The sequence below is a fragment of the Salmo salar genome, chromosome 15 (genome assembly GCF_965601325.2).
Source record: "Salmo salar chromosome 15, fSalSal1, whole genome shotgun sequence".
In the NCBI taxonomy this organism is placed as follows: Eukaryota; Metazoa; Chordata; class Actinopteri; order Salmoniformes; family Salmonidae; genus Salmo; species Salmo salar.
In genome coordinates this window covers 115,382,487-115,410,293 of record NC_138305.1, presented here as the reverse complement: position 1 = coordinate 115,410,293, position 27,807 = coordinate 115,382,487, and the positions used below count along the sequence as shown (strand labels likewise).

The following is a 27,807-nucleotide window of genomic DNA, read 5'->3' as shown; positions in this document are numbered from 1 at the left end:
TTCAAAAATCGCTTTAGCGACCCCCTATCCTAGGGGAACGCCAAGAGGATAAGGTGATTTGGTAACAAAACGGATGGCACTGTGATAGACTGCATCCAGTTTGCTGAGTAGAGTATTGGAAGCTATTTTGTAGATGACATCGCCGAAGTCGAGGATCGGTAGGATAGTCAGTTTTACTAGGGTAAGTTTGGCGGCGTGAGTGAAGGAGGCTTTGTTGCAAAATAGAAAGGCGATTCTAGATTTAACTTTAGATTGGAGATGTTTAATATGAGTCTGGAAGGAGAGTTTACAGTCTAACCAGACACCAAGGTATTTGTCGTTGTCCACATATTCTAGGTCAGAACCATCCAGAGTAGTGATGCTAGTCGGGCGGGCGGGCGGGTGTGGGCAGTGAACGGTTGAAAAGCATGCATTTGGTTTTACTAGTGTTTAAGAGCAGTTGGAGGCCACGGAAGGAGTGTTGTATGGCATTGAAGCTTGTTTGGAGGTTAGTTAACACAGTGTCCAAGGAAGGGCCAGAAGTATACAGAATGGTGTCGTCTGCGTAGAGGTGGATCAGGGAATCGCCCACAGCAAGAGTGACATCATTGATATATACAGAGAAAAGAGTCGGCCCGAGAATTGAACCCTGTGGTACCCCCATAGAGACTGCCAGAGGTCCGGACAACATGCTAACCCTAACCCAAGGTCCAGAGCTTACGGCAAGGATCCGGTGGAGTATTGGGTTCTAGCCATGTTTGGGTGGGGTTGGGGTGAACAACTGAGTAGGCCGGGAGGTGGGCCTCAGGGATAGCTTCGGTACTGGGTAACTCGGTGGGTGCTAGCTAGCTGTGAAGATCAGGAGTAATGGTCCAGGGATTATGGCAGGAATCCGGCGTTGTAGTGGAGAGACAGTCCGATACTGGTAGGCTGGCGAGTATTATCCAAGCTAAAAAAAAAAAAGGGCTGGTATCTGTGCAGAAGGTAAAGGCCGCTAACAGTGGCTAACAATGACTAAATAGCTTGTAGCTAAATTAGCTGGTTAGCTTCTGATGGCTAGGTGGCTCTTGCTATAAGGTCTAAAAATTTAAAATAATAGCGGTTCTGTATCACATTGGGTGAGGCAGCTTACCAGAAGGTATAATTGAGTTAAAATGGAAAGAGATTGAAAATAAAAATCGAAATATATATATATACAAAAAAGGACGAAAAATACAAAAGTACACGAGAGGACGAACAAAACACGTCTGCACTGCTACGCCATCTTGGGAAATGTTTATGTGTTGGTGTACTGTCTGGGTGTTTATCCTCTTAGAGGAAAATGTTACTTTTATCTGTCCTTTTTCTGGTATAAACCATAACCCCTTCCTTTGGGGTATATCTCCTAATTTCCTGTAGAATAATGATGTATCGATAGGAGAAATAGAATTAGAGAACATGTGCCCGTGTATTTGGTCCTCCTGAAGGGCAATTTTCTCTTAAACCTAACCCTAACTCCCCTAACCCTAACCCTACCCTAACCCTAACCCCTAACCCCTAACACAACCCTAACCTAACGCTAACCATCCCTTAACCCTACGGACGGACGGTTTTAAGCCCAACCAATGCACCCTAGGGCACTTCTACAAGTGGGCAACAATGGGGTCTACAACTTTGGCCGGGTGCGCCCGGACCCCTCTGGCCAGCGCGTCAATGCTGTGGAGTGCACCCATTCCCTTTCCCCCCTTTCGGCTTCCACGTGTCAGAGATGGAAGTGGATCAACCGACTCAAAACTATAAACTAACCCTAAACCCAACCCTAAACCCAACCCTAACTCTAACCCCTAACCCTAACCGTTTTCTTAAACTTAACCCTAACCCCCCTAAACCCAACCCTAAACCCTAACCCTAAACCCAACCCTAAGTCCCAAACCTAAAACCCAACCCTAACCCCTAACCGTTTTCTTAAACCTAACCCTTACCCCTAACCCTATCCCTACCTGGACTTAAAACGGACAAAAGCCCAAGGATGAAGACACCTAAAACCAACGCACCCCAAAACCAACTCTACTAAAGTGGGCAACTATAGGGTTCTACAACCTGGGCGGATCTGTGCCCGGACCCCTCGACTCCCCCATTCGTCAAGAGGAGTGCAACCCTCCCTCCCGGTCTCTGCATTAGCTTGAAGGATCAGATCAACCTTGTGGATTCCTTAACAAACAAAAACCTAACCCCAACCCCCAACCCCTAAACCCCTAACCCCTAAACCCCAACCCCCAACTCCTAACCCCAACCCTAACCCGGAGGAGAGGAGCTGGGTTCTCGCTAAAGAAATCCTGGACACAGCCCTCATCGCCGACTTTCACCGCCGGCACCCCAGTCAACCAGGTATCCGCCCAGGTGGAACGCCAGGTGACATCCCTAAAAGGGGGGGGGGAGGGGGTACTGTCATGCCCTGATCTGTTTCACCTGTCTTTGTGATTGTCTCCACCGCCCTCCAGGTGTCGCCCATCTTCCCCATTATCCCCTGGGTATTTATACCTGTGTTTTCTGTCTGTCTGTTGCCAGTTCGTCTTGTTTGTTCAAGCCTACCAGCATTTTGTGTCTCAGTTCCTGCTTTCCAGTTTCTCTTTTTTTTATCCTCCTGGTTTTTGACCCTTGCCTGTCCTGACCCTGTACCCGCCCACCTGACCACTCTGCCTGAGCCTGCCTGCTGTCCTGTACCTTTGCTCCACCTCTGGATTACTGACCTCTGCCTGACCTGAGCCTGCCTGCCATCCTCCCCAACTAATACCAACCCATGGAAACTCATAGAAACTAATATCAACCCATTGCAACCCATAGCAACCCATAGAAACTCATAGCAACCCATAGCAACCCATAGCAACCCCATAGAAACTCATAGCAACCCATAGAAACTCTTAGCAACCCATAGCAACCCATATAAACTAATATCAACCTATAGAAAACTAATATCAACCCATAGAAACTAATATCAACCCATAGAAACTAATATCAACCCATAGAATGTCACGGCTTTCCTTCGTCGGAGGACGATATAGCGACATCGTCCTCTGAAAAGGTGGACCAATATGCAGCAGAGTTGGCGTTCATTTCTCTTAATTTATTAACGAACGTTGAACACAAAAAAAACAAGAAAACAATAAGCACGACCAATGACAGTTTTGCAGGCTAACAAAACACGCCGTGCAAAAACAATCTCCCACAAATACAAGACAAACAACACCCAACTAATATAGGACTTCCAATCAAAGGCAACACCAAACAGCTGCCTTCAATTTCATTGGAAGTCCACCCCAATTAACTCAACATAGAAACACACTCACTAGACTACACATAGAAATACATAAACATAGACCATAACTCAAAACCCGGAAATAATTAATCAAACGCCCTCCTAACTAACACACCACCCTGAACCACATAAAACAAATACCCTCTGCCACGTCCTGACCAAACTACAATAACAATGAACCCTTATACTGGCCAGGACGTGACATAGAAACTCATAGCAACCCATATAAACCCATAGAAACTCATAACAACCCATAGAAACTCATAGCAACCCATAGAAACTCATAACAACCCATAGAAACTCATAGCAACACACCCATAGAAACTCATAGAAACTCCTAAAAAATCATAGCACCTCTCTTTTTTCTCTCTCTGTATGTTTCCCCTATGAAATCGAATTAGCATAATTAAAAACATCGCCAAAAAAATGTCAGTTTAAGCTAGAGATCTCTCTCTCTCTCTGTGTGTGTATGTGTGTGCATGTCTGTATGTATATGTATGTGTGCAAGCAGGTCTTCTATCAAATCTAATCCAAGTAAATAGTCAAATGACAATCAAACAATGACGTCATGCACACAGTTCATATCTGTCTATTGATAGTCAAGTTGTATGCTGTAAGGCAGTTAAATGCCTGTCATGATCTCTGTGTGTTTTACATGACTATAAAGCACTTCTCTAGAGAACACTAAAACATTAGAACACTAACCCATAAATATCCAGCAGTTTAAGCTAGAGATATCTACTTACGAACAGGTCTCACAAGACTCGTCTGAGAGACTGTTTTGTGCCAAAATAAGGGCTTGAAAACATGTACAAAAAAATAATAATTACCTGTGTTTTCTGTCTGTCTGTTGCCAGTTCGTCTTGTTTGTTCAAGCCTACCAGCATTTTGTGTCTCAGTTCCTGCTTTCCAGTTTCTCTTTTTTTTATCCTCCTGGTTTTTGACCCTTGCCTGTCCTGACCCTGTACCCGCCCACCTGACCACTCTGCCTGAGCCTGCCCTGCCTGCTGTCCTGTACCTTTGCTCCACCTATGGATTACTGACCTCTGCCTGACCTGAGCCTGCCTGCCGTCCTCCCCAACTAATACCAACCCATGGAAAACTCATAGAAACTAATATCAACCCATTGCAACCCATAGCAACCCATAGAAACCCATAGAAACTCATAGCAACCCATAGCAACCCATAGCAACCCATAGAAACTCATAGCAACCCATAGAAACTCATAGCAACCCATAGCAACCCATATAAACTAATATCAACCCATAGAAACTAATATCAACCCATAGAAACTAATATCAACCCATAGAAACTAATATCAACCCATAGAAACCCATAGCAACCCATAGAAACTCATAGCAACACATAGCAACCCATAGAAACTAATATCAACCCATAGAAACTAATATCAACCCATAGAATGTCACGGCTTTCTTCGTCGGAGGACGATATAGCGAAATCGTCCTCTGAAAAGGTGGACCAATATGCAGCAGAGTTGGCGTTCATTTTTTCTTAATTTATTAACGAACGTTGAACACAAAAAAAACAAGAAAACAATAAGCACGACCAATGACAGTTTTGCAGGCTAACAAAACACGCCGTGCAAAAAACAATCTCCCACAAATACAAGACAAACACACCCAACTAATATAGGACTTCCAATCAAAGGCAACACCAAACAGCTGCCTTCAATTGGAAGTCCACTCCCAATTAACTCTACATAGAAACACACTCACTAGACTACACATAGAAATACATAAACATAGACCATAACTCAAAACCCGGAAATAATAAATCAAACACCCTCCTAACTAACACACCACCCTGAACCACATAAAACAAATACCCTCTGCCACGTCCTGACCAAACTACAATAACAATTAACCCTTATACTGGCCAGGACGTGACATAGAAACTCATAGCAACCCATATAAACCCATAGAAACTCATAACAACCCATAGAAACTCATAGCAACCCATAGAAACTCATAGCAACCCATAGAAACTCATAGCAAACACACCCATAGAAACCCATAGAAACTCATAGAAACTCCTAAAAAATCATAGCACCTCTCTTTTTTCTCTCTCTGTATGTTTCCCCTATGAAATCGAATTAGCATAATTAAAAACATCGGCCAAAAAAATGTCAGTTTAAGCTAGAGATCTCTCTCTCTCTCTGTGTGTGTATGTGTGTGCATGTCTGTATGTATGTGTGCAAGCAGGTCTTCTATCAAATCTAATCCAAGTAAATAGTCAAATGACAATCAAACAATGACGTCATGCACACAGTTCATATCTGTCTATTGATAGTCAAGTTGTATGCTGTAAGGCAGTTAAATGCCTGTCATGATCTCTGTGTGTTTTACATGACTATAAAGCACTTCTCTAGAGAACACTAAAACATTAGAACACTAACCCATAAATATCCAGCAGTTTAAGCTAGAGATATCTACTTACGAACAGGTCCTCACAAGACTCGTCTGAGAGACTGTTTTGTGCCAAAATAAGGGCTTGAAAACACATGTACAAAAAAATAATAATTACCTGTGTTTTTCTGTCTGTCTGTTGCCAGTTCGTCTTGTTTGTTCAAGCCTACCAGCATTTTGTGTCTCAGTTCCTGCTTTCCAGTTTCTCTTTTTTTTATCCTCCTGGTTTTTGACCCTTGCCTGTCCTGACCCTGTACCCGCCCACCTGACCACTCTGCCTGAGCCTGCCTGCTGTCCTGTACCTTTGCTCCACCTCTGGATTACTGACCTCTGCCTGACCTGAGCCTGCCTGCCGTCCTCCCCAACTAATACCAACCCATGGAAACTCATAGAAACTAATACCAACCCATGGAAACTCATAGAAACTAATATCAACCCATTGCAACCCATAGCAACCCATAGAAACTCATAGCAACCCATAGCAACCCATAGCAACCCATAGAAACTCATAGCAACTCATAGCAACCCATAGCAACCCATATAAACTAATATCAACCCATAGAAACTCATAGCAACCCATAGAAACTCATAGAAATGCCATAGCAACCCATAGAAACTCATAGCAACCCATAGAACCTCATAGAACCTCATAGCTACCCATAGAACCTCATAGCAACCCATATAAACTAATAGCAACCCATCGTAACCCAGAGCAACCCATAGAACCTCATAGCTACCCCATAGAACCTCATAGCAACCCATAGAAACTAATAGCAACCCATAGAAACTAATAGAAACCCATACAAACTCATAGCAACCCATAGAACCTCATAGCAACCCATAGAAACTAATAGCAACCCATAGAAACCCATAGAAACTCATAGAAACTCATAACAACCCATAGAAACTCATAGAAACTCATAACAACCCATAGAAACTCATAACAACCCATAGAAACTCATAGCAACCCATAGAAACTCATAGCAACACACCCATAGAAACCCATAGAAACTCATAGAAACTCCTAAAAAATCATAGCACCTCTCTTTTTTCTCTCTCTGTATGTTTCCCCTATGAAATCGAATTAGCATAATTAAAAACATCCCCATAAAAATGTCAGTTTAAGCTAGAGATCTCTCTCTCTCTCTCTGTGTATGTGTGTGCATGTCTGTATGTATGTGTGCAAGCAGGTCTTCTATCAAATCTAATCCAAGTAAATAGTCAAATGACAATCAAACAATGACGTCATGCACACAGTTCATATCTGTCTATTGATAGTCAAGTTGTATGCTGTAAGGCAGTTAAATGCCTGTCATGATCTCTGTGTGTTTTACATGACTATAAAGCACTTCTCTAGAGAACACTAAAACATTAGAACACTAACCCCGAGGAAATCCAGGGCTGGCTGGCTGGCTAACAGCAGTAAGGCCAAAAATCTTTATTAAAATCGTTTTTTCTATATATTTATTGATACTTCAAGGGGTCAATAAATGTAAACTCAAATAGCTAAATTATCCTGGGTATGACCTTCTTAAAACAATTCCATATAGCTTAGTAGGACCCCCATCTGAGACAGAGCTTAGTAGTACCCCCCCCCCCCCCCCCATCTGAGACAGAGCTTAGTAGGACCCCCCCCATCTGAGACAGAGCTTAGTAGGACCCCCCCCATCTGAGACAGAGCTTAGTAGGACCCCCCCCCATCTGAGACAGAGCTTAGTAGGACCCCCCCCCCCCCATCTGAGACAGAGCTTAGTAGGACCCCCCATCTGAGACAGAGCTTAGTAGGACCCCCATCTTAGACAGAGCTTAGTAGGACCCCCATCTGAGACAGAGCTTAGTAGGACCCCCCATCTGAGACAGAGCTTAGTAGGACCCCCCATCTGAGACAGAGCTTAGTAGGACCCCCCATCTGAGACAGAGCTTAGTAGGACCCCCCATCTGAGACAGAGCTTAGTAGGACCCCCCATCTTAGACAGAGCTTAGTAGGACCCCCCATCTGAGGCAGAGCTTAGTAGGACCCCCCATCTTAGACAGAGCTTAGTAGGACCCCCCATCTGAGACAGAGCTTAGTAGTACCCCCCCCCCCCCCATCTGAGACAGAGCTTAGTAGGACCCCCCCCATCTGAGACAGAGCTTAGTAGGACCCCCCCCATCTGAGACAGAGCTTAGTAGGACCCCCCATCTGAGACAGAGCTTAGTAGGACCCCCATCTGAGGCAGAGCTTAGTAGGACCCCCCATCTGAGACAGAGCTTAGTAGGACCCCCCCCCCCATCTGAGACAGAGCTTAGTAGTACCCCCCGCCCATCTGAGGCAGAGCTTAGTAGGACCCCCCCCCCATCTGAGACAGAGCTTAGTAGGACCCCCCATCTGAGACAGAGCTTAGTAGGACCCCCCATCTGAGACAGAGCTTAGTAGGACCCCCCCCATCTGAGACAGAGCTTAGTAGGACCCCCCATCTGAGACAGAGCTTAGTAGGACCCCCCCCCCCATCTGAGACAGAGCTTAGTAGGACCCCCCCCCCATCTGAGACAGAGCTTAGTAGGACCCCCATCTGAGACAGAGCTTAGTTGGACCCCCCATCTGAGACAGAGCTTAGTAGGACCCCCCCCCATCTGAGACAGAGCTTAGTAGGACCCCCCATCTGAGACAGAGCTTAGTAGGACCCCCCCCCCATCTGAGACAGAGCTTAGTAGGACCCCCCCCCCATCTGAGACAGAGCTTAGTAGGACCCCCCCCATCTGAGACAGAGCTTAGTAGGACCCCCCCCCATCTGAGACAGAGCTTAGTAGGACCCCCCATCTGAGACAGAGCTTAGTAGGACCCCCCCCCCCCCATCTGAGACAGAGCTTAGTAGGACCCCCATCTTAGACAGAGCTTAGTAGGACCCCCCCCCCCCCATCTGAGACAGAGCTTAGTAGGACCCCCCATCTGAGACAGAGCTTAGTAGGACCCCCCCCCATCTGAGACAGAGCTTAGTAGGACCCCCATCTTAGACAGAGCTTAGTAGGACCCCCCCCCCCCCCATCTGAGACAGAGCTTAGTAGGACCCCCCATCTGAGACAGAGCTTAGTAGGACCCCCCCCCCCATCTGAGACAGAGCTTAGTAGGACCCCCATCTGAGGCAGAGCTTAGTAGGACCCCCCATCTGAGGCAGAGCTTAGTAGGACCCCCCCCCCCCATCTGAGACAGAGCTTAGTAGGACCCCCCATCTGAGACAGAGCTTAGTAGGACCCCCATCTGAGACAGAGCTTAGTAGGACCCCCCCCCCCATCTGAGACAGAGCTTAGTAGGACCCCCCATCTGAGACAGAGCTTAGTAGGACCCCCCCCCCATCTGAGACAGAGCTTAGTAGGACCCCCCATCTTAGACAGAGCTTAGTAGGACCCCCCATCTTAGACAGAGCTTAGTAGGACCCCCATCTGAGACAGAGCTTAGTAGGACCCCCCCCCCATCTGAGACAGAGCTTAGTAGGACCCCCCATCTTAGACAGAGCTTAGTAGGACCCCCCATCTTAGACAGAGCTTAGTAGGACCCCCATCTGAGACAGAGCTTAGTAGGACCCCCCCCCCATCTGAGACAGAGCTTAGTAGGACCCCCCATCTTAGACAGAGCTTAGTAGGACCCCCCATCTTAGACAGAGCTTAGTAGGACCCCCCCCCCATCTGAGACAGAGCTTAGTAGGACCCCCCATCTTAGACAGAGCTTAGTAGGACCCCCCATCTTAGACAGAGCTTAGTAGGACCCCCATCTGAGACAGAGCTTAGTAGGACCCCCATCTTAGACAGAGCTTAGTAGACCCCCCATCTTAGACAGAGCTTAGTAGGACCCCCCATCTTAGACAGAGCTTAGTAGGACCCCCATCTGAGACAGAGCTTAGTAGGACCCCCATCTTAGACAGAGCTTAGTAGGACCCCCATCTTAGACAGAGCTTAGTAGGACCCCCATCTGAGACAGAGCTTAGTAGGACCCCCCCCCCCCATCTGAGACAGAGCTTAGTAGGACCCCCCATCTGAGACAGAGCTTAGTAGGACCCCCATCTTAGACAGAGCTTAGTAGGACCCCCCATCTTAGACAGAGCTTAGTAGGACCCCCCATCTTAGACAGAGCTTAGTAGGACCCCCCATCTTAGACAGAGCTTAGTAGGACCCCCATCTGAGACAGAGCTTAGTAGGACCCCCATCTTAGACAGAGCTTAGTAGGACCCCCCATCTTAGACAGAGCTTAGTAGGACCCCCCATCTTAGACAGAGCTTAGTAGGACCCCCATCTGAGACAGAGCTTAGTAGGACCCCCATCTTAGACAGAGCTTAGTAGGACCCCCATCTTAGACAGAGCTTAGTAGGACCCCCATCTGAGACAGAGCTTAGTAGGACCCCCCCCCCATCTGAGACAGAGCTTAGTAGGACCCCCCATCTGAGACAGAGCTTAGTAGGACCCCCATCTTAGACAGAGCTTAGTAGGACCCCCCATCTTAGACAGAGCTTAGTAGGACCCCCTATCTTAGACAGAGCTTAGTAGGACCCCCCATCTTAGACAGAGCTTAGTAGGACCCCCATCTGAGACAGAGCTTAGTAGGACCCCCATCTTAGACAGAGCTTAGTAGGACCCCCCATCTTAGACAGAGCTTAGTAGGACCCCCCATCTTAGACAGAGCTTAGTAGGACCCCCATCTTAGACAGAGCTTAGTAGGACCCCCATCTTAGACAGAGCTTAGTAGGACCCCCATCTTAGACAGAGCTTAGTAGGACCCCCCATCTTAGACAGAGCTTAGTAGGACCCCCCATCTGAGACAGAGCTTAGTAGGACCCCCCATCTGAGACAGAGCTTAGTAGGACCCCCATCTGAGACAGAGCTTAGACTCTTATAAGTTAAAGGACTCTGACTCACTTCATGTTGCTTTCCCACTCTCTCATCTTTTCGGATGCAAATAGCCTTTGGTGTGTGTGTGTGTGTGTGTGTGTGTGTGTGTGTGTGTGTGTGTGTGTGTGTGTGTGTGTGTGTGTGTGTCGCTCTCTGTAGGCTTAAGGTGTGTGTTTGTGTCTGTGTGGTCCTTTGTTAGAAAAAGGAGGAAGAGTGCTGACGAGTTACATAATCACACACACACACACACACACACACACACACACACACACACACACACACACACACACACACACACAAGGTTGTAAGTAAGATTGCTATGGGTAAAGTCCAGTACACTTGTCAGTCTTTAGGTGAAGGTGTGGTTTTATACAGATCTGTTGAACACACACACACAAGGTTGTAAGTAAGATTGCTATGGGTAAAGTCCAGTACACTTGTCTGTCTTTAGGTGAAGGTGTGGTCTTACACAGATCTGTAACACACACACACACACACACACACACACACACACACACACACACACACACACACACACACACACACACACACACACACACACACACACACAGACACACACACACACACAAGGTTGTAAGTAAGATTGCTATGGGTAAAGTCCAGTACACTTGTCTGTCTTTAGGTGAAGGTGTGGTCTTACACAGATCTGTAACACACACACACACACACACACACACACACACACACAGAGGCCTTTAGAACAAACAGTGACTCAGTCACACTGAAAGACTCTGTACTGTTCAGTATTATTAGATACATCAAAGATGTTCAACAGATATATCCTGACTGTACCTGGTCTTTGCCTTTTTCAGCTCACTAACAATAGTATAGGTAACCCTATCCCTAACAGTAGGACAGGCTGCATGCAGGGCACAACTGGAGAAGTAGAAAGATGAACTATATTAGACAAACTGAATGCCCTTATATATCTCTGTTGGGTGTTCCTGTCTATATTCACCTGACCTCGTTTATCAAACTACAGCAATTAGAAGTGAACTGCATTCATAACTATACATGGACAAGATCCCAAACATTACCTCCCTCTCTCTCCCTCTGTCTCGCTCTCTCCCAGGTAGTGAGTTTGGTCATGTGATCTAGCAGGGTAAAGGTGGACTGTAATTCTGTCCCGCTGACTGATTCCACTCTGACAGCCACTCAGCGAGGTGCCTCAGACGCTTTACCTGACTTAACTTCCTCCCAGCCGGCCTCAACTCCACTGGGACCCCAGCTGCCATGTCCATCAGCCGGAAGAACTGGTCGGCTCTGTCCCGGTAAGAGCTGGTTTACGCCTGATGTTCACCAGATGTATATGCGTGTTGTTTTGCCGGTTGTCTAGCCCACATTTTCCGTACTTGAAACATATGTGCTTCACTTTTTAACTAGCTGAAAGATAGCTAGTTGGAGTCAATGTGTGTCCTTCCATTTGTACCATCGCATGGTAAAGAAATGCACAACTTGAAAATATTGAACGCAGGCAGTACGCAGAACGCACCGCAGCCTAGTGCGGCACCCCCAATGTAGCGTTTTGGACTGCTCTATCGACAATGAATGACTTCCACCAGAACGCAAAGAGTTTGATGTGTCTGGTGGACATGAGGCTTTAGTTTGTGGTGACTTTCTGTCAGGATTGTAACGATAACGGATAGCCTTCAGTTCATTTATAGTAGAGCTGCGCTGCGCACTAATAGACACCTGTTTTCGCTGTGAACATAAATCAATGATGATTTAGATGGTTACAACAGAATGTTGTTTAGTTTTTGTAAATAGTGAATGGTCTTCCGAGGTTTGTGACTGCTGTCGTTGATCATGATATTGATAAGGAAAGTGAAAGCTGATCAGATGACGGATCGGATTGAGGTGGATGATGTGGTCCTGTAATGTTGATGTTGTTAACCCCCTAAAGTCAGTTGAAGCTAAAGATATCTGGATGAGATCCGTCTCAATCCACTGCATCCACCTATGTCGTGCTTCTGCATCTGCGATGAAAGGTGACAGATCTAGAGCAGTGTCTGTCAGACCATGAGACAACCTGAAAATTGGTCTTCTGAACGGTTTTGCCTTCAAATTACAATGACCCTCGTAGGCTTCTTGGGACTCGTCTGAAGTCAGTACAGCCGATCTCCCAACTTCTGTCTGTAGCGTCCCAACAGTTTGGGCTACACACTAATAACCCTCAACCCTCTGTGGAAAGGTGAGATTCTCACGAACACAGTACATGTTGGTTGTTTGCTCTAAGACGCCCACAGGCCTCACAAGACTCGTCTGAAGGTCCGTCAGTACCAGTTTGAAAAATGAATGGAAGTACTGTATATATGGTGACTCGACATGTAAAAACAATTATATTCTTGATATGTGTTATATCTCTCAGATATAGGACACACACTTCAGAACAAACTTCCTTTACATGTTTTTGCTATCTAATGTTCCATGTAGTGAATCTGTTATTCAATGCGTTTTGTATGGGCTAATAGCAGTAAGTCCAAATCATCAAATTGTTTTTCTTTGATACTTCAAGGGGTCTTAAAATTGTAAATCAAATAGCAAAATGATTCTTGGTATGACCTTCTTAAAACAATTCCATATAGTTTGGTTAGAATCCCCCCGCTTAGACTCTTATGGATGAACGTGATTTTCAGCATGGAAGCACAGCACACGTCCACGCCAATGTAACCGATGTGAAATGGTTAGTTAGTTAGCGGTGGTGTAACCGATGTGAAATGGTTAGTTAGTTAGCGGTGGTGTAACCGATGTGAAATGGCTAGTTAGTTAGCGGTGGTGTAACCGATGTGAAATGGCTAGTTAGTTAGCGGTGGTGTAACCGATGTGAAATGGCTAGTTAGTTAGCGGTGGTGTAACCGATGTGAAATGGCTAGTTAGTTAGCGGTGGTGTAACCGATGTGAAATGGCTAGTTAGTTAGCGGTGGTGTAACCGATGTGAAATGGCTAGTTAGTTAGCGGTGGTGTAACCGATGTGAAATGGCTAGTTAGTTAGCGGTGGTGTAACCGATGTGAAATGGCTAGTTAGTTAGCGGTGGTGTAACCGATGTGAAATGGCTAGTTAGTTAGCGGTGGTGTAACCGATGTGAAATGGCTAGCTAGTTAGCGATGGTGTAACCGATGTGAAATGGCTAGTTAGTTAGCGGTGGTGTAACCGATGTGAAATGGCTAGTTAGTTAGCGGTGGTGTAACCGATGTGAAATGGCTAGTTAGTTAGCGGTGGTGCGCGCTAATAGCGTTTCAATCGGTGACGTCACTCGCTCTGAGACCTGAAGTGGTTGTTCCCCTTGCGTTGCAAGGGCCGCGGCTTTTGTGGCGCGATGGGTAACGACGCTTCGTGGGGTGTCAGTTGTTGATGTGTGCAGAGGTTCGAGCCCGGGTTGGGGCGAAGAGAGGGACGGAACCTACACTGTTACACCAACACAACTACCAAGAGTCAGAGTCTGAGGTTGAGTCAGGAGATGCCCCGAGTCTGAGGTTGAGTCAGGAGATGCCCCGAGTCTGAGTTTGAGTCAGGAGATGCCCGAGTCTGAGTTTGATATGATGTTGACGGGAGTTGGAAGAAATCTCTTATCGTTTGGTCCTATCCCGTTTCTGTCCCTGTTCTGTCTGTGGTCGCTGTCCATTAGAACATTGGGTTAGTTCAGTCTAGTCAGAGACATTAGTGGTCTTCCCTGTGGCTCAGTTGGTAGAGCATGGTGTTTGCAACGCCAGGGTTGTGGGTTCGATTCCCACGGGTGGGCAGTACAAAAAATAAATAAATACATTTAAAAAATGCACAAAATGAAATGTATGCATTCACTACTGTAAGTCGCTCTGGATAAGAGTGTCTGCTAAGTGACTAAAATGTAAAAAATGTGGGAAAATGTTAAATGAAGCTGGTGTGCCTTTATCAGGTTGATAGGAATTAGAACTGGGTCTCTAGGTCTGAGACCATCTGAGACAGCATGTCACACAGAGAGTACCATCTGAAACAGCATGTCACACAGAGAGTACCATCTGAGACAGCATGTCACACAGAGAGTACCATCTGAGACAGCATGTCACACAGAGAGTACCATCTGAAACAGCATGTCACACAGAGAGTACCATCTGAGACAGCATGTCACACAGAGAGTACCATCTGAGACAGCATGTCACACAGAGAGTACCATCTGAAACAGCATGTCACACAGAGAGTACCATCTGAGACAGCATGTCTCACACAGAGAGTACCATCTGAGACAGCATGTCACACAGAGAGTACCATCTGAGACAGCATGTCACACAGAGAGTACCATCTGAGACAGCATGTCACACAGAGAGTACCATCTGAGACAGCATGTCACACAGAGAGTACCATCTGAGACAGCATGTCACACAGAGAGTACCATCTGAGACAGCATGTCACACAGAGAGTACCATGTGAGACAGCATGTCTTCAGTACCATCTGAGACAGCATGTCACACAGAGAGTACCATCTGAGACAGCATGTCACACAGAGAGTACCATCTGAGACAGCATGTCACACAGAGAGTACCATCTGAGACAGCATGTCACACAGAGAGTACCATCTGAGACAGCATGTCACACAGAGAGTACCATCTGAGACAGCATGTCACACAGAGAGTACCATCTGAGACAGCATGTCACACAGAGAGTACCATCTGAGACAGCATGTCTCACACAGAGAGTACCATCTGAGACAGCATGTCTCACACAGAGAGTACCATCTGAGACAGCATGTCACACAGAGAGGACCATCTGAGACAGCATGTCACACAGAGAGTACCATCTGAGACAGCATGTCACACAGAGAGGACCATCTGAGACAGCATGTCACACAGAGAGTACCATCTGAGACAGCATGTCACACAGAGAGTACCATCTGAGACAGCATGTCACACAGAGAGTACCATCTGAGACAGCATGTCACACAGAGAGTACCATCTGAGACAGCATGTCACACAGAGAGTACCATCTGAAACAGCATGTCACACAGAGAGTACCATCTGAAACAGCATGTCACACAGAGAGCACCATCTGAGACAGCATGTCACACAGAGAGTACCATCTGAGACAGCATGTCTTCAGTACCATCTGAGACAGCATGTCACACAGAGAGTACCATCTGAAACAGCATGTCACACAGAGAGTACCATCTGAGACAGCATGTCTCACACAGAGAGTACCATCTGAAACAGCATGTCACACAGAGAGTACCATCTGAGACAGCATGTCACACAGAGAGCACCATCTGAGACAGCATGTCACACAGAGAGTACCATCTGAGACAGCATGTCTCACACAGAGAGTACCATCTGAAACAGCATGTCACACAGAGAGCACCCTACAAAGAGATTTGTTATCCCTAACCCCTGACCCTAACCCCTGACCCTAACCCCAACCCTGACCCTAACCCCTAACCCTGTCATCAGCTGTTCATACTACTGCATCTTCATACAAATGATTTGTGAAGCATGGTGTGGTTATGAAGACTTTATGTCTTCTTTATAAAGCCTTTTTGAAATCTAATGAGAACCTGAAAAGTCCCTGTTGTAGCCTAGGTCACTAGTGTTAACCTGTGTGGGTCTGTGTAGTCTGGCCCGCCAGTGGACAGTGGAGGATGAAGAGGAAGTGGAAAGGGAGAGGAGGAGGAAGGAGAGGAGCTATAGCAGCACTGACCCCGACAATGACCTTTCACCTGAAAACGACCTTTCTCCCCGACACACCCCCGGAAACCAACCCACCAATGACAACGCTCCAAGCATCACCAGGTCAGAGGTCAACCACCTGTTATCACACGCTCACACACACAAACACACACACACTTCAAAGTGCGTTTTTCTCTGTAGAGATGCCAGGGAGAACAGCAGTTCATTATGTGTGTGTGTTCCAGTGCGGAGCTGCTCCAGCTGGACTTTGAGGAGATGCTCAGTGTTCGAGACGAGAGGAGGAGGAACAGACACATAGAGACTCTCAGACGACAGAAAGGAGAGGAGGAGGGGAGAGATGGAGGGGAGGAGGGGAGAGATGGAGGGGAGGAGGGGAGAGTGGAGCTATTGGGGGATGTGGAGGAAGGGGGGAGACAGACACCTCCAATAGACACCCCCATCCAACCTTCACCCTCAACCCCACCCTCATCCATATCTTCACCCATACCGTCAACCCCTACCAACCCCTTAGACAGACAGGTGAGAGGGAAGGAGGGCTCTATATTGATGTGTGTGTGTGTGTGTGTGTGTGTGTGTGTGTGTGTGTGTGTGTGTGTGTGTGTGAGTGTCAGTAAGGATAGAGTTTGTGTGAGCGTGTGAGTGTGTCTCAGTAAGGACAGAGTGTGTTAGTGTGTATGTGTGTGATTGAGTGTGTCAGTAAGGACAGAGTGTGTGTGTGTGTGATGGTAAAGACAGTGGTAGTAGTACTGTATGTAATGTATAACCTAGTGTTAACTATAACCCTAACCCCTACCATACAGGATGTGTACCTAGTGTTAACCCTAACCCCTACCATACAGGGTGTGTACCTAGTGTTAACTCTAACCCCTACCATACAGGGTGTGTACCTAGTGTTAACTCTAACCCTAACCCCTACCATACAGGATGTGTACCTAGTGTTAACTCTAACCCCTACCATACAGGATGTGTACCTAGTGTTAACTCTAACCCCTACCATACAGGGTGTGTACCTAGTGTTAACTATAACCCCTACCATACAGGATGTGTACCTAGTGTTAACCCTAACCCCTACCATACAGGATGTGTACCTAGTGTTAACCCTAACCCCTACCATACAGGGTGTGTACCTAGTGTTAACCCTAACCCCTACCATACAGGGTGTGTACCTAGTGTTAACTCTAACCCCTACCATACAGGGTGTGTACCTAGTGTTAACTCTAACTCTAACCCCTACCATACAGGATGTGTACCTAGTGTTAACTCTAACCCCTACCATACAGGATGTGTACCTAGTGTTAACTCTAACCCCTACCATACAGGGTGTGTACCTAGTGTTAACTATAACCCCTACCATACAGGATGTGTACCTAGTGTTAACCCTAACCCCTACCATACAGGATGTGTACCTAGTGTTAACCCTAACCCCTACCATACAGGGTGTGTACCTAGTGTTAACCCTAACCCCTACCATACAGGGTGTGTACCTAGTGTTAACCCTAACCCCTACCATACAGGATGTGTACCTAGTGTTAACTCTAACCCCTACCATACAGGGTGTGTACCTAGTGTTAACCCTAACCCCTACCATACAGGGTGTGTACCTAGTGTTAACTCTAACCCTAACCCCTACCATACAGGGTCTGTAACTAGTGTTAACTCTAACCCTAACCCCTACCATACAGGATGTGTACCTAGTGTTAACTCTAACCCTAACCCCTACCATACAGGATGTGTACCTAGTGTTAACTCTAACCCTAACCCCTACCATACAGGGTGTGTACCTAGTGTTAACCCTAACCCCTACCATACAGGATGTGTACCTAGTGTTTACTCTAACCCTAACCCCTACCATACAGGGTGTGTACCTAGTGTTAACTCTAACCCTAACCCCTACCATACAGGATGTGTACCTAGTGTTAACTATAACCCCTACCATACAGGGTGTGTACCTAGTGTTAACTCTAACCCCTACCATACAGGATGTGTACCTAGTGTTAACTCTAACCCCTACCATACAGGGTGTGTACCTAGTGGTAACCCTAACCCTAACCCCTACCATACAGGATGTGTACCTAGTGTTAACTCTAACCCCTACCATACAGGATGTGTACCTAGTGTTAACCCTAACCCCTACCATACAGGATGTGTACCTAGTGTTAACTATAACCCCTACCATACAGGATGTGTACCTAGTGTTAACTATAACCCCTACCATACAGGGTGTGTACCTAGTGTTAACTATAACCCCTACCATACAGGATGTGTACCTAGTGTTAACTCTAACCCCTACCATACAGGGTGTGTACCTAGTGTTAACTCTAACCCCTACCATACAGGATGTGTACCTAGTGTTAACTCTAACCCCTACCATACAGGATGTGTACCTAGTGTTAACTATAACCCTACCATACAGGATGTGTACCTAGTGTTAACTATAACCCCTACCATACAGGATGTGTACCTAGTGTTAACTCTAACCCCTACCATACAGGGTGTGTACCTAGTGTTAACTCTAACCCTAACCCCTACCATACAGGGTGTGTACCTAGTGTTAAGATGTGTACCTAGTGTTAACTCTAACCCCTACCATACAGGGTGTGTACCTAGTGTTAACCCTAACCCCTACCATACAGGGTGTGTACCTAGTGTTAACTCTAACCCCTACCATACAGGGTGTGTACCTAGTGTTAACTATAACCCCTACCATACAGGATGTGTACCTAGTGTTAACCCTAACCCCTACCATACAGAGTGTGTACCTTGTGGTAACCCTAACCCCTACCATACAGGGTGTGTACCTAGTGTTAACTCTAACCCCTACCATACAGGGTGTGTACCTATTGTTAACTATAACCCCTACCATACAGGATGTGTACCTAGTGTTAACTCTAACCCTAACCCCTACCATACAGGGTGTGTACCTAGTGTTAACCCTAACCCCTACCATACAGGATGTGTACCTAGTGTTAACTCTAACCCCTACCATACAGGATGTGTACCTAGTGGTAACTCTAACCCCTACCATACAGGATGTGTACCTAGTGTTAACTATAACCCCTACCATACAGGGTGTGTACCTAGTGTTAACTATAACCCCTACCATACAGGATGTGTACCTAGTGTTAACTCTAACCCTAACCCCTACCATACAGGGTGTGTACCTAGTGTTAAGATGTGTACCTAGTGTTAACTCTAACCCCTACCATACAGGGTGTGTACCTAGTGTTAACCCTAACCCCTACCATACAGGGTGTGTACCTAGTGTTAACTCTAACCCCTACCATACAGGGTGTGTACCTAGTGTTAACTCTAACCCTAACCCCTACCATACAGGGTGTGTACCTAGTGTTAACTCTAACCCTAACCCCTACCATACAGGGTGTGTACCTAGTGTTAACTGTAACCCCTACCATACAGGATGTGTACCTAGTGTTAACTATAACCCCTACCATACAGGGTGTGTACCTAGTGTTAACTCTAACCCCTACCATACAGGATGTGTACCTAGTGTTAACCCTAACCCCTACCATACAGGGTGTGTACCTAGTGTTAACTCTAACCCCTACCATACAGGGTGTGTACCTAGTGTTAACCCTAACCCCTACCATACAGGATGTGTACCTAGTGTTAACCCTAACCCCTACCATACAGGGTGTGTACCTAGTGTTAACTATAACCCTAACCCCTACCATACAGGATGTGTACCTAGTGTTAACCCTAACCCCTACCATACAGGGTGTGTACCTAGTGTTAACTCTAACCCTAACCCCTACCATACAGGGTGTGTACCTAGTGTTAACTCTAACCCTAACCCCTACCATACAGGGTGTGTACCTAGTGTTAACTGTAACCCCTACCATACAGGATGTGTACCTAGTGTTAACTATAACCCCTACAATACAGGGTGTGTACCTAGTGTTAACCCTAACCCTAATCCCTACCATACAGGATGTGTACCTAGTGTTAACCCTAACCCCTACCATACAGGGTGTGTACCTAGTGTTAACCCTAACCCCTACCATACAGGATGTGTACCTAGTGTTAACTCTAACCCTAACCCCTACCATACAGGATGTGTACCTAGTGTTAACTCTAACCCCTACCATACAGGGTGTGTACCTAGTGTTAACCCTAACCCCTACCATACAGGGTGTGTACCTAGTGTTAACTCTAACCCCTACCATACAGGGTGTGTACCTAGTGTTAACTCTAACCCCTACCATACAGGGTGTGTACCTAGTGTTAACTCTAACCCCTACCATACAGGGTGTGTACCTAGTGTTAACCCTAACCCCTACCATACAGGGTGTGTACCTAGTGTTAACTCTAACCCCTACCATACAGGGTGTGTACCTAGTGTTAACTATAACCCCTACCATACAGGATGTGTACCTAGTGTTAACCCTAACCCCTACCATACAGGGTGTGTACCTAGTGTTAACTCTAACCCTAACCCCTACCATACAGGGTGTGTACCTAGTGTTAACTCTAACCCCTACCATACAGGATGTGTACCTAGTGTTAACCCTAACCCCTACCATACAGGATGTGTACCTAGTGTTAACTCTAACCCCTACCATACAGGATGTGTACCTAGTGTTAACTATAACCCCTACCATACAGGATGTGTACCTAGTGTTAACCCTAACCCCTACCATACAGGATGTGTACCTAGTGTTAACTCTAACCCCTACCATACAGGGTGTGTACCTAGTGTTAACCCTATCCCCTACCATACAGGATGTGTACCTAGTGTTAACTCTAACCCTAACCCCTACCATACAGGATGTGTACCTAGTGTTAACCCTAACCCCTACCATACAGGGTGTGTACCTAGTGTTAACTCTAACCCCTACCATACAGGATGTGTACCTAGTGTTAACTCTAACCCCTACCATACAGGATGTGTACCTAGTGTTAACCCTAACCCCTACCATACAGGGTGTGTACCTAGTGTTAACTCTAACCCCTACCATACAGGGTGTGTACCTAGTGTTTACTCTAACCCCTACCATACAGGATGTGTACCTAGTGTTAACTCTAACCCCTACCATACAGGATGTGTACCTAGTGTTAACCCTAACCCCTACCATACAGGGTGTGTACCTAGTGTTAACTCTAACCCTAACCCCTACCATACAGGATGTGTACCTAGTGTTAACCCTAACCCCTACCATACAGGGTGTGTACCTAGTGTTAACTCTAACCCTAACCCCTACCATACAGGGTGTGTACCTAGTGTTAACTCTAACCCTAACCCCTACCATACAGGGTGTGTACCTAGTGTTAACTCTAACCCTAACCCCTACCATACAGGGTGTGTACCTAGTGTTAAATTTAACCCCTACCATACAGGATGTGTACCTAGTGTTAACTATAACCCCTACCATACAGGATGTGTACCTAGTGTTAACTCTAACCCCTACCATACAGGGTGTGTACCTAGTGTTAACCCTAACCCCTACCATACAGGGTGTGTACCTAGTGTTAACTATAACCCCTACCATACAGGGTGTGTACCTAGTGTTAACTCTAACCCTAACCCCTACCATACAGGATGTGTACCTAGTGTTAACCCTAACCCCTACCATACAGGGTGTGTACCTAGTGTTAACTCTAACCCTAACCCCTACCATACAGGGTCTGTAACTAGTGTTAACTCTTACCCCTACCATTTGTTAATAAGCTACTACATTAACAGACGGGACCTTTCCCCTTACCCCCTGGGGAACACTTTCAGCCTCGCACACGCGTACAGACTAACCCATGTCCACACACACACACTCACACAGCATGAGTCCTGAGAGGTTAGACAGTGTAGAACACTGCGAGGTCTCATTGTTCCAGACTAACTGGGTGTGGTTTGATTTGATCCTGTTGGTTGAGAACTCAGAGGCTCTCTTCTTTAACCTCACCCGTACCCTCTGTTCAGCAAAATGAACTTATCCTCAAAGAGCTTTTACTTTGTTTGTATTGTTTTGCTTGATAATGCCTTCATAACGGCTGTTCTGTAGGAATACAGTCACTGTAAGAGACTAAGTGGATCAGTTAATGTAAGTTACTAACTAAAACAGGCCTGGGCAATTATTTTCCATGGAGGGCCATATTAGATTATATTTTTTCCATCGTGGGCCAGAATCATATTACAGGATTATACATCATGTGTATGACTGTGTTGACAGATATATCTACTGTAAATCACGGCCAGATATGCTACTTATTTTACTGTTTTAACATGTAGAGAAATAAACCACATCCATGTTCTCCTTTTGGTAGGTATTTTCATTATGAAGATCTAGGGAAAAGTACACTGTGCATTCAGCACCACGGACAGAACTCTTGTTAACGGGTTCTGCACAAAAACACAAGAAAAAGAGAGCTCAACATTACATTTAAACTACTCAATCAGTGTGAGGAGTGAAGTCTCTGATGGGCATTGAATAGAGCAGTGAAGTCAGGTATAGTTTCTAACGTCGCTATGCGCAGGATTGCTGAGAGGTGAGAGTCAGTAAGGGATGATCTGTGCCTTGACTTGTTATATTTCATCACTGAAAATGTCTGTTCACATACATAGGTTGACCCAAACAGTACAAACATCTTCTGAGCATGATTCCTAATCTTTGGAAAGTTTTCTTCATCGAGAGATGCATAGAACCTCGTCAGTGACATTGTTTTGAATAGTTCTCTAATCGCTGCATCAGATTGAAGATCGATAAGCTCAAGTTGCAGGTCAGTGGGAGCGTTATCCACATTGAAGGTGAAAGGAGAGGAAACCAACAGCATGTCATTTTCCAACACTTTGAAATCCTCAAAACGACGAGTAGGCCTACTAGCTAGTGGAGGTGCCGGTGGTGATGCTGAACTGCTGGGATTAGCTTCGCTGCTAGCTAAGGCGTCGCCATCAGGAACAGTTTGCCCCTCACTCGTCTCCTCCGTCACTGATAGTGCTCTCGCTCGTTCAAGGTTTGATTCACCATCTTTCTCTGGATCTTTTACTTGAACAAACTCGATTGACTTTATTTTTTATTTCACCTTTATTTAACCAGGTAGGCCAGTTGAGAACAAGTTCTCATTTACAACTGCGACCTGGCCAACATAAAGCAAAGCAGTGCGACAAAAACAACAGAGTTACACATAAACAAACGTACAGTCAATAACACAATAGAAAAATCTGTGTACAGTGTGTGCAAATGTAGAAGATTAGGGAGGTAAGGCAATAAATAGGCCCTAGAGGTGAAATAATTACAATTTAGCATTAACACTGGAGTGATAGATGTGCAGATGATGGTGTGCAAGTAGAGATACTGGGGTGCAAAAGAGCAAGAGAATAAGTAACAATATGGGGATGAGGTAGTTGGGTGGGCTATTTACAGATTGGCTGTGTACAGGTACAGTGATCGGTAAGCTACTCTGACGGTGTCACATCCTGACCCTTGTAAGATGACATTTTCTATAGTAGAGTAGGTCAGGGCGTGACGGGGGGGTGTTTTTGGGTGGTTTTCTTGTTATCTGTTTCTGTGGTTTTTCTAGGTTTCTATTTCTATGTTGGGGTTGTTGAGATGATCTCCAATTAGAGGCAGCCGGTTCTCATTGTCTCTAATTGGATATCATATTTAAGTAGGGGGTTTTTCCACTTGTGTTTGTGGGTTGTTCATTTTTGAGTAGTGTTTATTTCTCTCTGCGTCACGGTTTGAAGTTTTGTTGTTTCAAGTATTTGGTGTATTGCAACGTTTCACGGAAGTAATAAATATGTGGAACTACAACCATTCTACACTTTGGTCCGATCCTTTAAACAGCCGTGACAGACAGCTGATGCTTAAAGTTAGAGAGGGAGATATAAGACTCCAGCTTCAGAGATTTTTGCAATTTGTTCCAGTCATTGGCAGCAGAGAAATGTAAGGAAAGGCGGCCAAAGGAAGTGTTGGCTTTGGAGGTGACCAATGATACATACCTGCTGGAGCACGTGCTATGGGTGGGTGTTGCTATGGTGACCAGTGAGCTGAGATAAGGCGGGGCTTTACCTACCATAGACTTATAGATGACCTGGAGCCAGTGGGTTTGGCGACGAGAGCATGCAAGTCGCAGTGGTGGGTAGTATATGGGGCTTTGGTGACAAAACAGATGGCACTGTGAAAGACTACATCCAGTTTGCTGAGTAGAGTGTTGGAGGCTATTTTGTAATTTTGGATTGGAGATGCTGTGAGTCTGGAAGGAGAGTTTACAGTCTAAACAGATACCTAGGTATTTGTAGTTGTCCACATATTCTACATCAGAACCGTCCAGAGTAGTGATGCTAGTCGGGCGGGCAGGTGCAGGTAGCGATCGGTTGAAGAGCATGCACTTAGTTTTATACGCATTTAAGAGCAATTGGAGGCCACGGAAGGAGTGTTGTATGGCATTGAAGCTTGTTTGGAGGTTAGTTAACACAGTGTCCAAAGAAGGGCCAGAAGTATACAGAATGGTGTCGTCTGCGTAGAAGTTGATCAGAGAATCACCAGCAGCAAGAGCAACATCATTGATATATACAGAGAAAAGAGTTGGCCTGAGAATTGAACCCTGTGGCACCCCCATAGACACTGCCAGAGGTCCAGACAATAGGCCCTCCGATTTGACACACTGAACTCTATCAGAGAAGTAGTTGGTGAACCAGGCGAGGCAATCATTTGAGAAGCCAAGGCTATTGAGTCTGCCGATAAGAATGCGGTGATTGACAGAGTCGAAAGCCTAGGCCAGGTCGATGAAGACGGCTGCACAGTACTGTCTTTTATCGATGGTGGTTATGATATCGTTTAGGACCTTGAGCGTGGCTGAGGTGCACCCATGACCAGCTCAGAAACCAGATTGCATAGTGGAGAAGGTACAGTGAGATTTGAAATGGCCGGTGATCTGTTTGTTAGCTTGGCTTTCAGAAAGGCAGGGCAGGATGGATATAGGTCTATAACAGTTTGGGTCTAAAGTGTCTCCCCCTTTGAAGAGGGGGATGACCGCGGCAGTTTTCCAATCTTTGGGGATCTCAGACAACATGAGAGGTTGAATAGGCTAGTATTAGGGGTTGCTATTGTTCCTATGTTAACTGTCTATATGTTGTGTTGTAACAGCATCAGAATGGTTCCCATGGTAACTGTCTACATGGTATGTCTTGTAATAGCAGCAGAATGGTTCCCATGGTAACTGTCTACATGGTATGTCTTGTAATAGCAACAGAATGGTTCCTATGGTAAATGGCTATATGTTGTGTGTTGTAACAGCAGCAGATTAGTTCCCATGGTAACTGTCTATATATTATGTGTTGTAACAGCAGCAGAATGGTTCTCAGGACCCAGGCCCAGACTCCAAACTTCCCTTCAAGTTTGTCAGGTAAGAAAACGGCCCCTAGATAAATTAGTTCTCTAACTTCCTGTTATCTCTTCCTGTGGTTCTATAACATCCTGTTATCTCTTCCTGTGGTTCTATAACATCCTGTTATCGCTTCCTGTAGTTCTCAAACTTCCTTCTCTCTCTTCCTGTAGTTCTCAAACTTCCTGTTATCTCTTCCAGTAGTTCTCTAACTTCCTCTAGTTCTCTAACTTCCTGTTATCCCTTTCTTTAGTTCTCTGTCCATCTCCTTTGATAAGAGTCCCTCCCCCAGCGGGCATACAAGTCCCATGAGCCCCCTTTCTCCCACAACGCCGCTGTCCCCCGCTAGAGGAGCTCAGAGCCCCACCCACTACGGACACACAGAGGTAATACACACAGTTGGACTTTTGCCACTACTCACAGACATACAGTCTCTGTAACTGTGCAAGAGCACCCTCTAGTGTTAAAACCAATAAGACTTTAGACTGTACTCTAAAAGACAGCTTTATACACTGTGTTGATGGTATAACCTGTCCATTGTCTGTCCATTGTCTGTCCATTGTCTGTGTGTGTCTGTGTTTAGGGCAGTGTGGATGGATCCTCAGTTAGTTTGGAGCAGACGGCCAGACCAGCCTTCGCCAGACAGAGCTCTAGGACCGTCTCCTTCAGGGTAACTAACACATGCTCTAAACACCTGTGGCTCGAAAATAGGGTTTTAAACACTGGTATGTTGTTCTGTTGGTCAGAATTTGACTTTAAACTGTAGAGTTGGAGTGAATTAAGAACTGTAGAGTTGGAGTGAATTAAGAACTGTAGAGTTGGAGTGAATTAAGAACTGTAGAGTTGGAGTGAATTAAGAACTGTAGAGTTGGAGTGAATTAAGAACTGTAGAGTTGGAGTGAATTAAGAACTGTAGAGTTGGAGGGAATTAAGGACTGTAGAGTTAGTGGGGGTTTAGAACTGTAGAGTTGTTATACGGGGCGGAGCAGGTGAACCCAAGTGCAGACTCAGACGAGGAGGCAGGGATAAGGTGACTAAGGTATTTATTGAACAACGGTGGGAAGATGGGGTGCAGGGGAGGCTCGGGCAGGTAGCAGGGAACCAGGGACTGAGGCTGAGGCAAGGGGAGCGAGGGCAGGGTAAGCAGGTCTGGAGCGGATTCCAAGGAAGCCGTAGAGCGGGGGTCCAGGGCACGGAAGCAGGACTGATGAGACTGGGGACAGGGACCAGAGGCAGAGCGGGCGGAACTGTAGGGGAGGGAAAAGCAGCGTCAGGCTAGTGAAAACAGGCACAACAGGATAACAAGTTCTATGCAGGAACAAACAGCTTGAAACGTAGACTGACTGAGCAGAGATTACGATCTGGCAGCGTGGAAGTGGCAGGGCTGAGTATTTGTAGAGTTCTTGATTATGGAACAGGTTGCAGCTGGTGGGGATCTGCTCTGCCTCAGCACACCTATCTACACTCACACAATCAAAAGCACCCACACAGAGAGGGAGAGAGCACCGGGGGAGTGGCGGCAGGTTAGGGAGACACAGGATGTGAAGTAGGGTGTGGCAGGGGCAGATGTAACACGAGTAGAGTTAGAGGGAGTTTAGAACTGTAGAGGGAGTTTAGAACTGTAGAGGGAGTTTAGAACTGTAGAGGGAGTTTAGAACTGTAGAGGGAGTTTAGAACTGTAGAGGGAGTTTAGAACTGTCCAGGGAGTTTAGAACTGTACAGGGAGTTTAGAACTGTAGAGGGAGTTTAGAACTGTAGAGGGAGTTTAGAACTGTAGAGGGAGTTTAGAACTGTACAGGGAGTTTAGAACTGTCCAGGGAGTTTAGAACTGTCGAGGGAGTTTAGAACTGTCCAGGGAGTTTAGAACTGTAGAGGGAGTTTAGAACTGTAGAGGGAGTTTAGAACTGTAGAGGGAGTTTAGAACTGTAGAGGGAGTTTAGAACTGTACAGGGAGTTTAGAACTGTCCAGGGAGTTTAGAACTGTAGAGGGAGTTTAGAACTGTAGAGGGAGTTTAGAACTGTAGAGGGAGTTTAGAACTGTAGAGGGAGTTTAGAACTGTAGAGGGAGTTTAGAACTGTACAGGGAGTTTAGAACTGTACAGGGAGTTTAGAACTGTACAGGGAGTTTAGAACTGTCGAGGGAGTTTAGAACTGTCGAGGTAGAGGGAGTTTAGAACTGTCGAGGTAGAGGGAGTTTAGAACTGTCGAGGTAGAGGGAGTTTAGAACTGTCGAGGTAG

At 46.0% G+C, this 27,807-nt stretch overlaps 1 protein-coding gene across 1 annotated transcript in view; it reads left to right on the top strand.

Annotated features, from left to right (window-relative positions):
- The first annotated feature begins 11,559 nt into the window (after positions 1-11,559).
- Positions 11,560-27,807, top strand: part of lad1 (ladinin) — a 100,748-nt gene continuing 84,500 nt past the window's right edge. The window contains exons 1-6 of the mRNA XM_082962321.1: positions 11,560-11,852; positions 16,159-16,335; positions 16,458-16,752; positions 25,532-25,590; positions 25,823-25,955; positions 26,153-26,239. Coding sequence (XP_082818447.1) covers positions 11,815-11,852; positions 16,159-16,335; positions 16,458-16,752; positions 25,532-25,590; positions 25,823-25,955; positions 26,153-26,239 — 789 coding nt within the window. The 5' untranslated portion in view covers positions 11,560-11,814. The remainder of the gene's footprint in view (positions 11,853-16,158; positions 16,336-16,457; positions 16,753-25,531; positions 25,591-25,822; positions 25,956-26,152; positions 26,240-27,807) is intronic.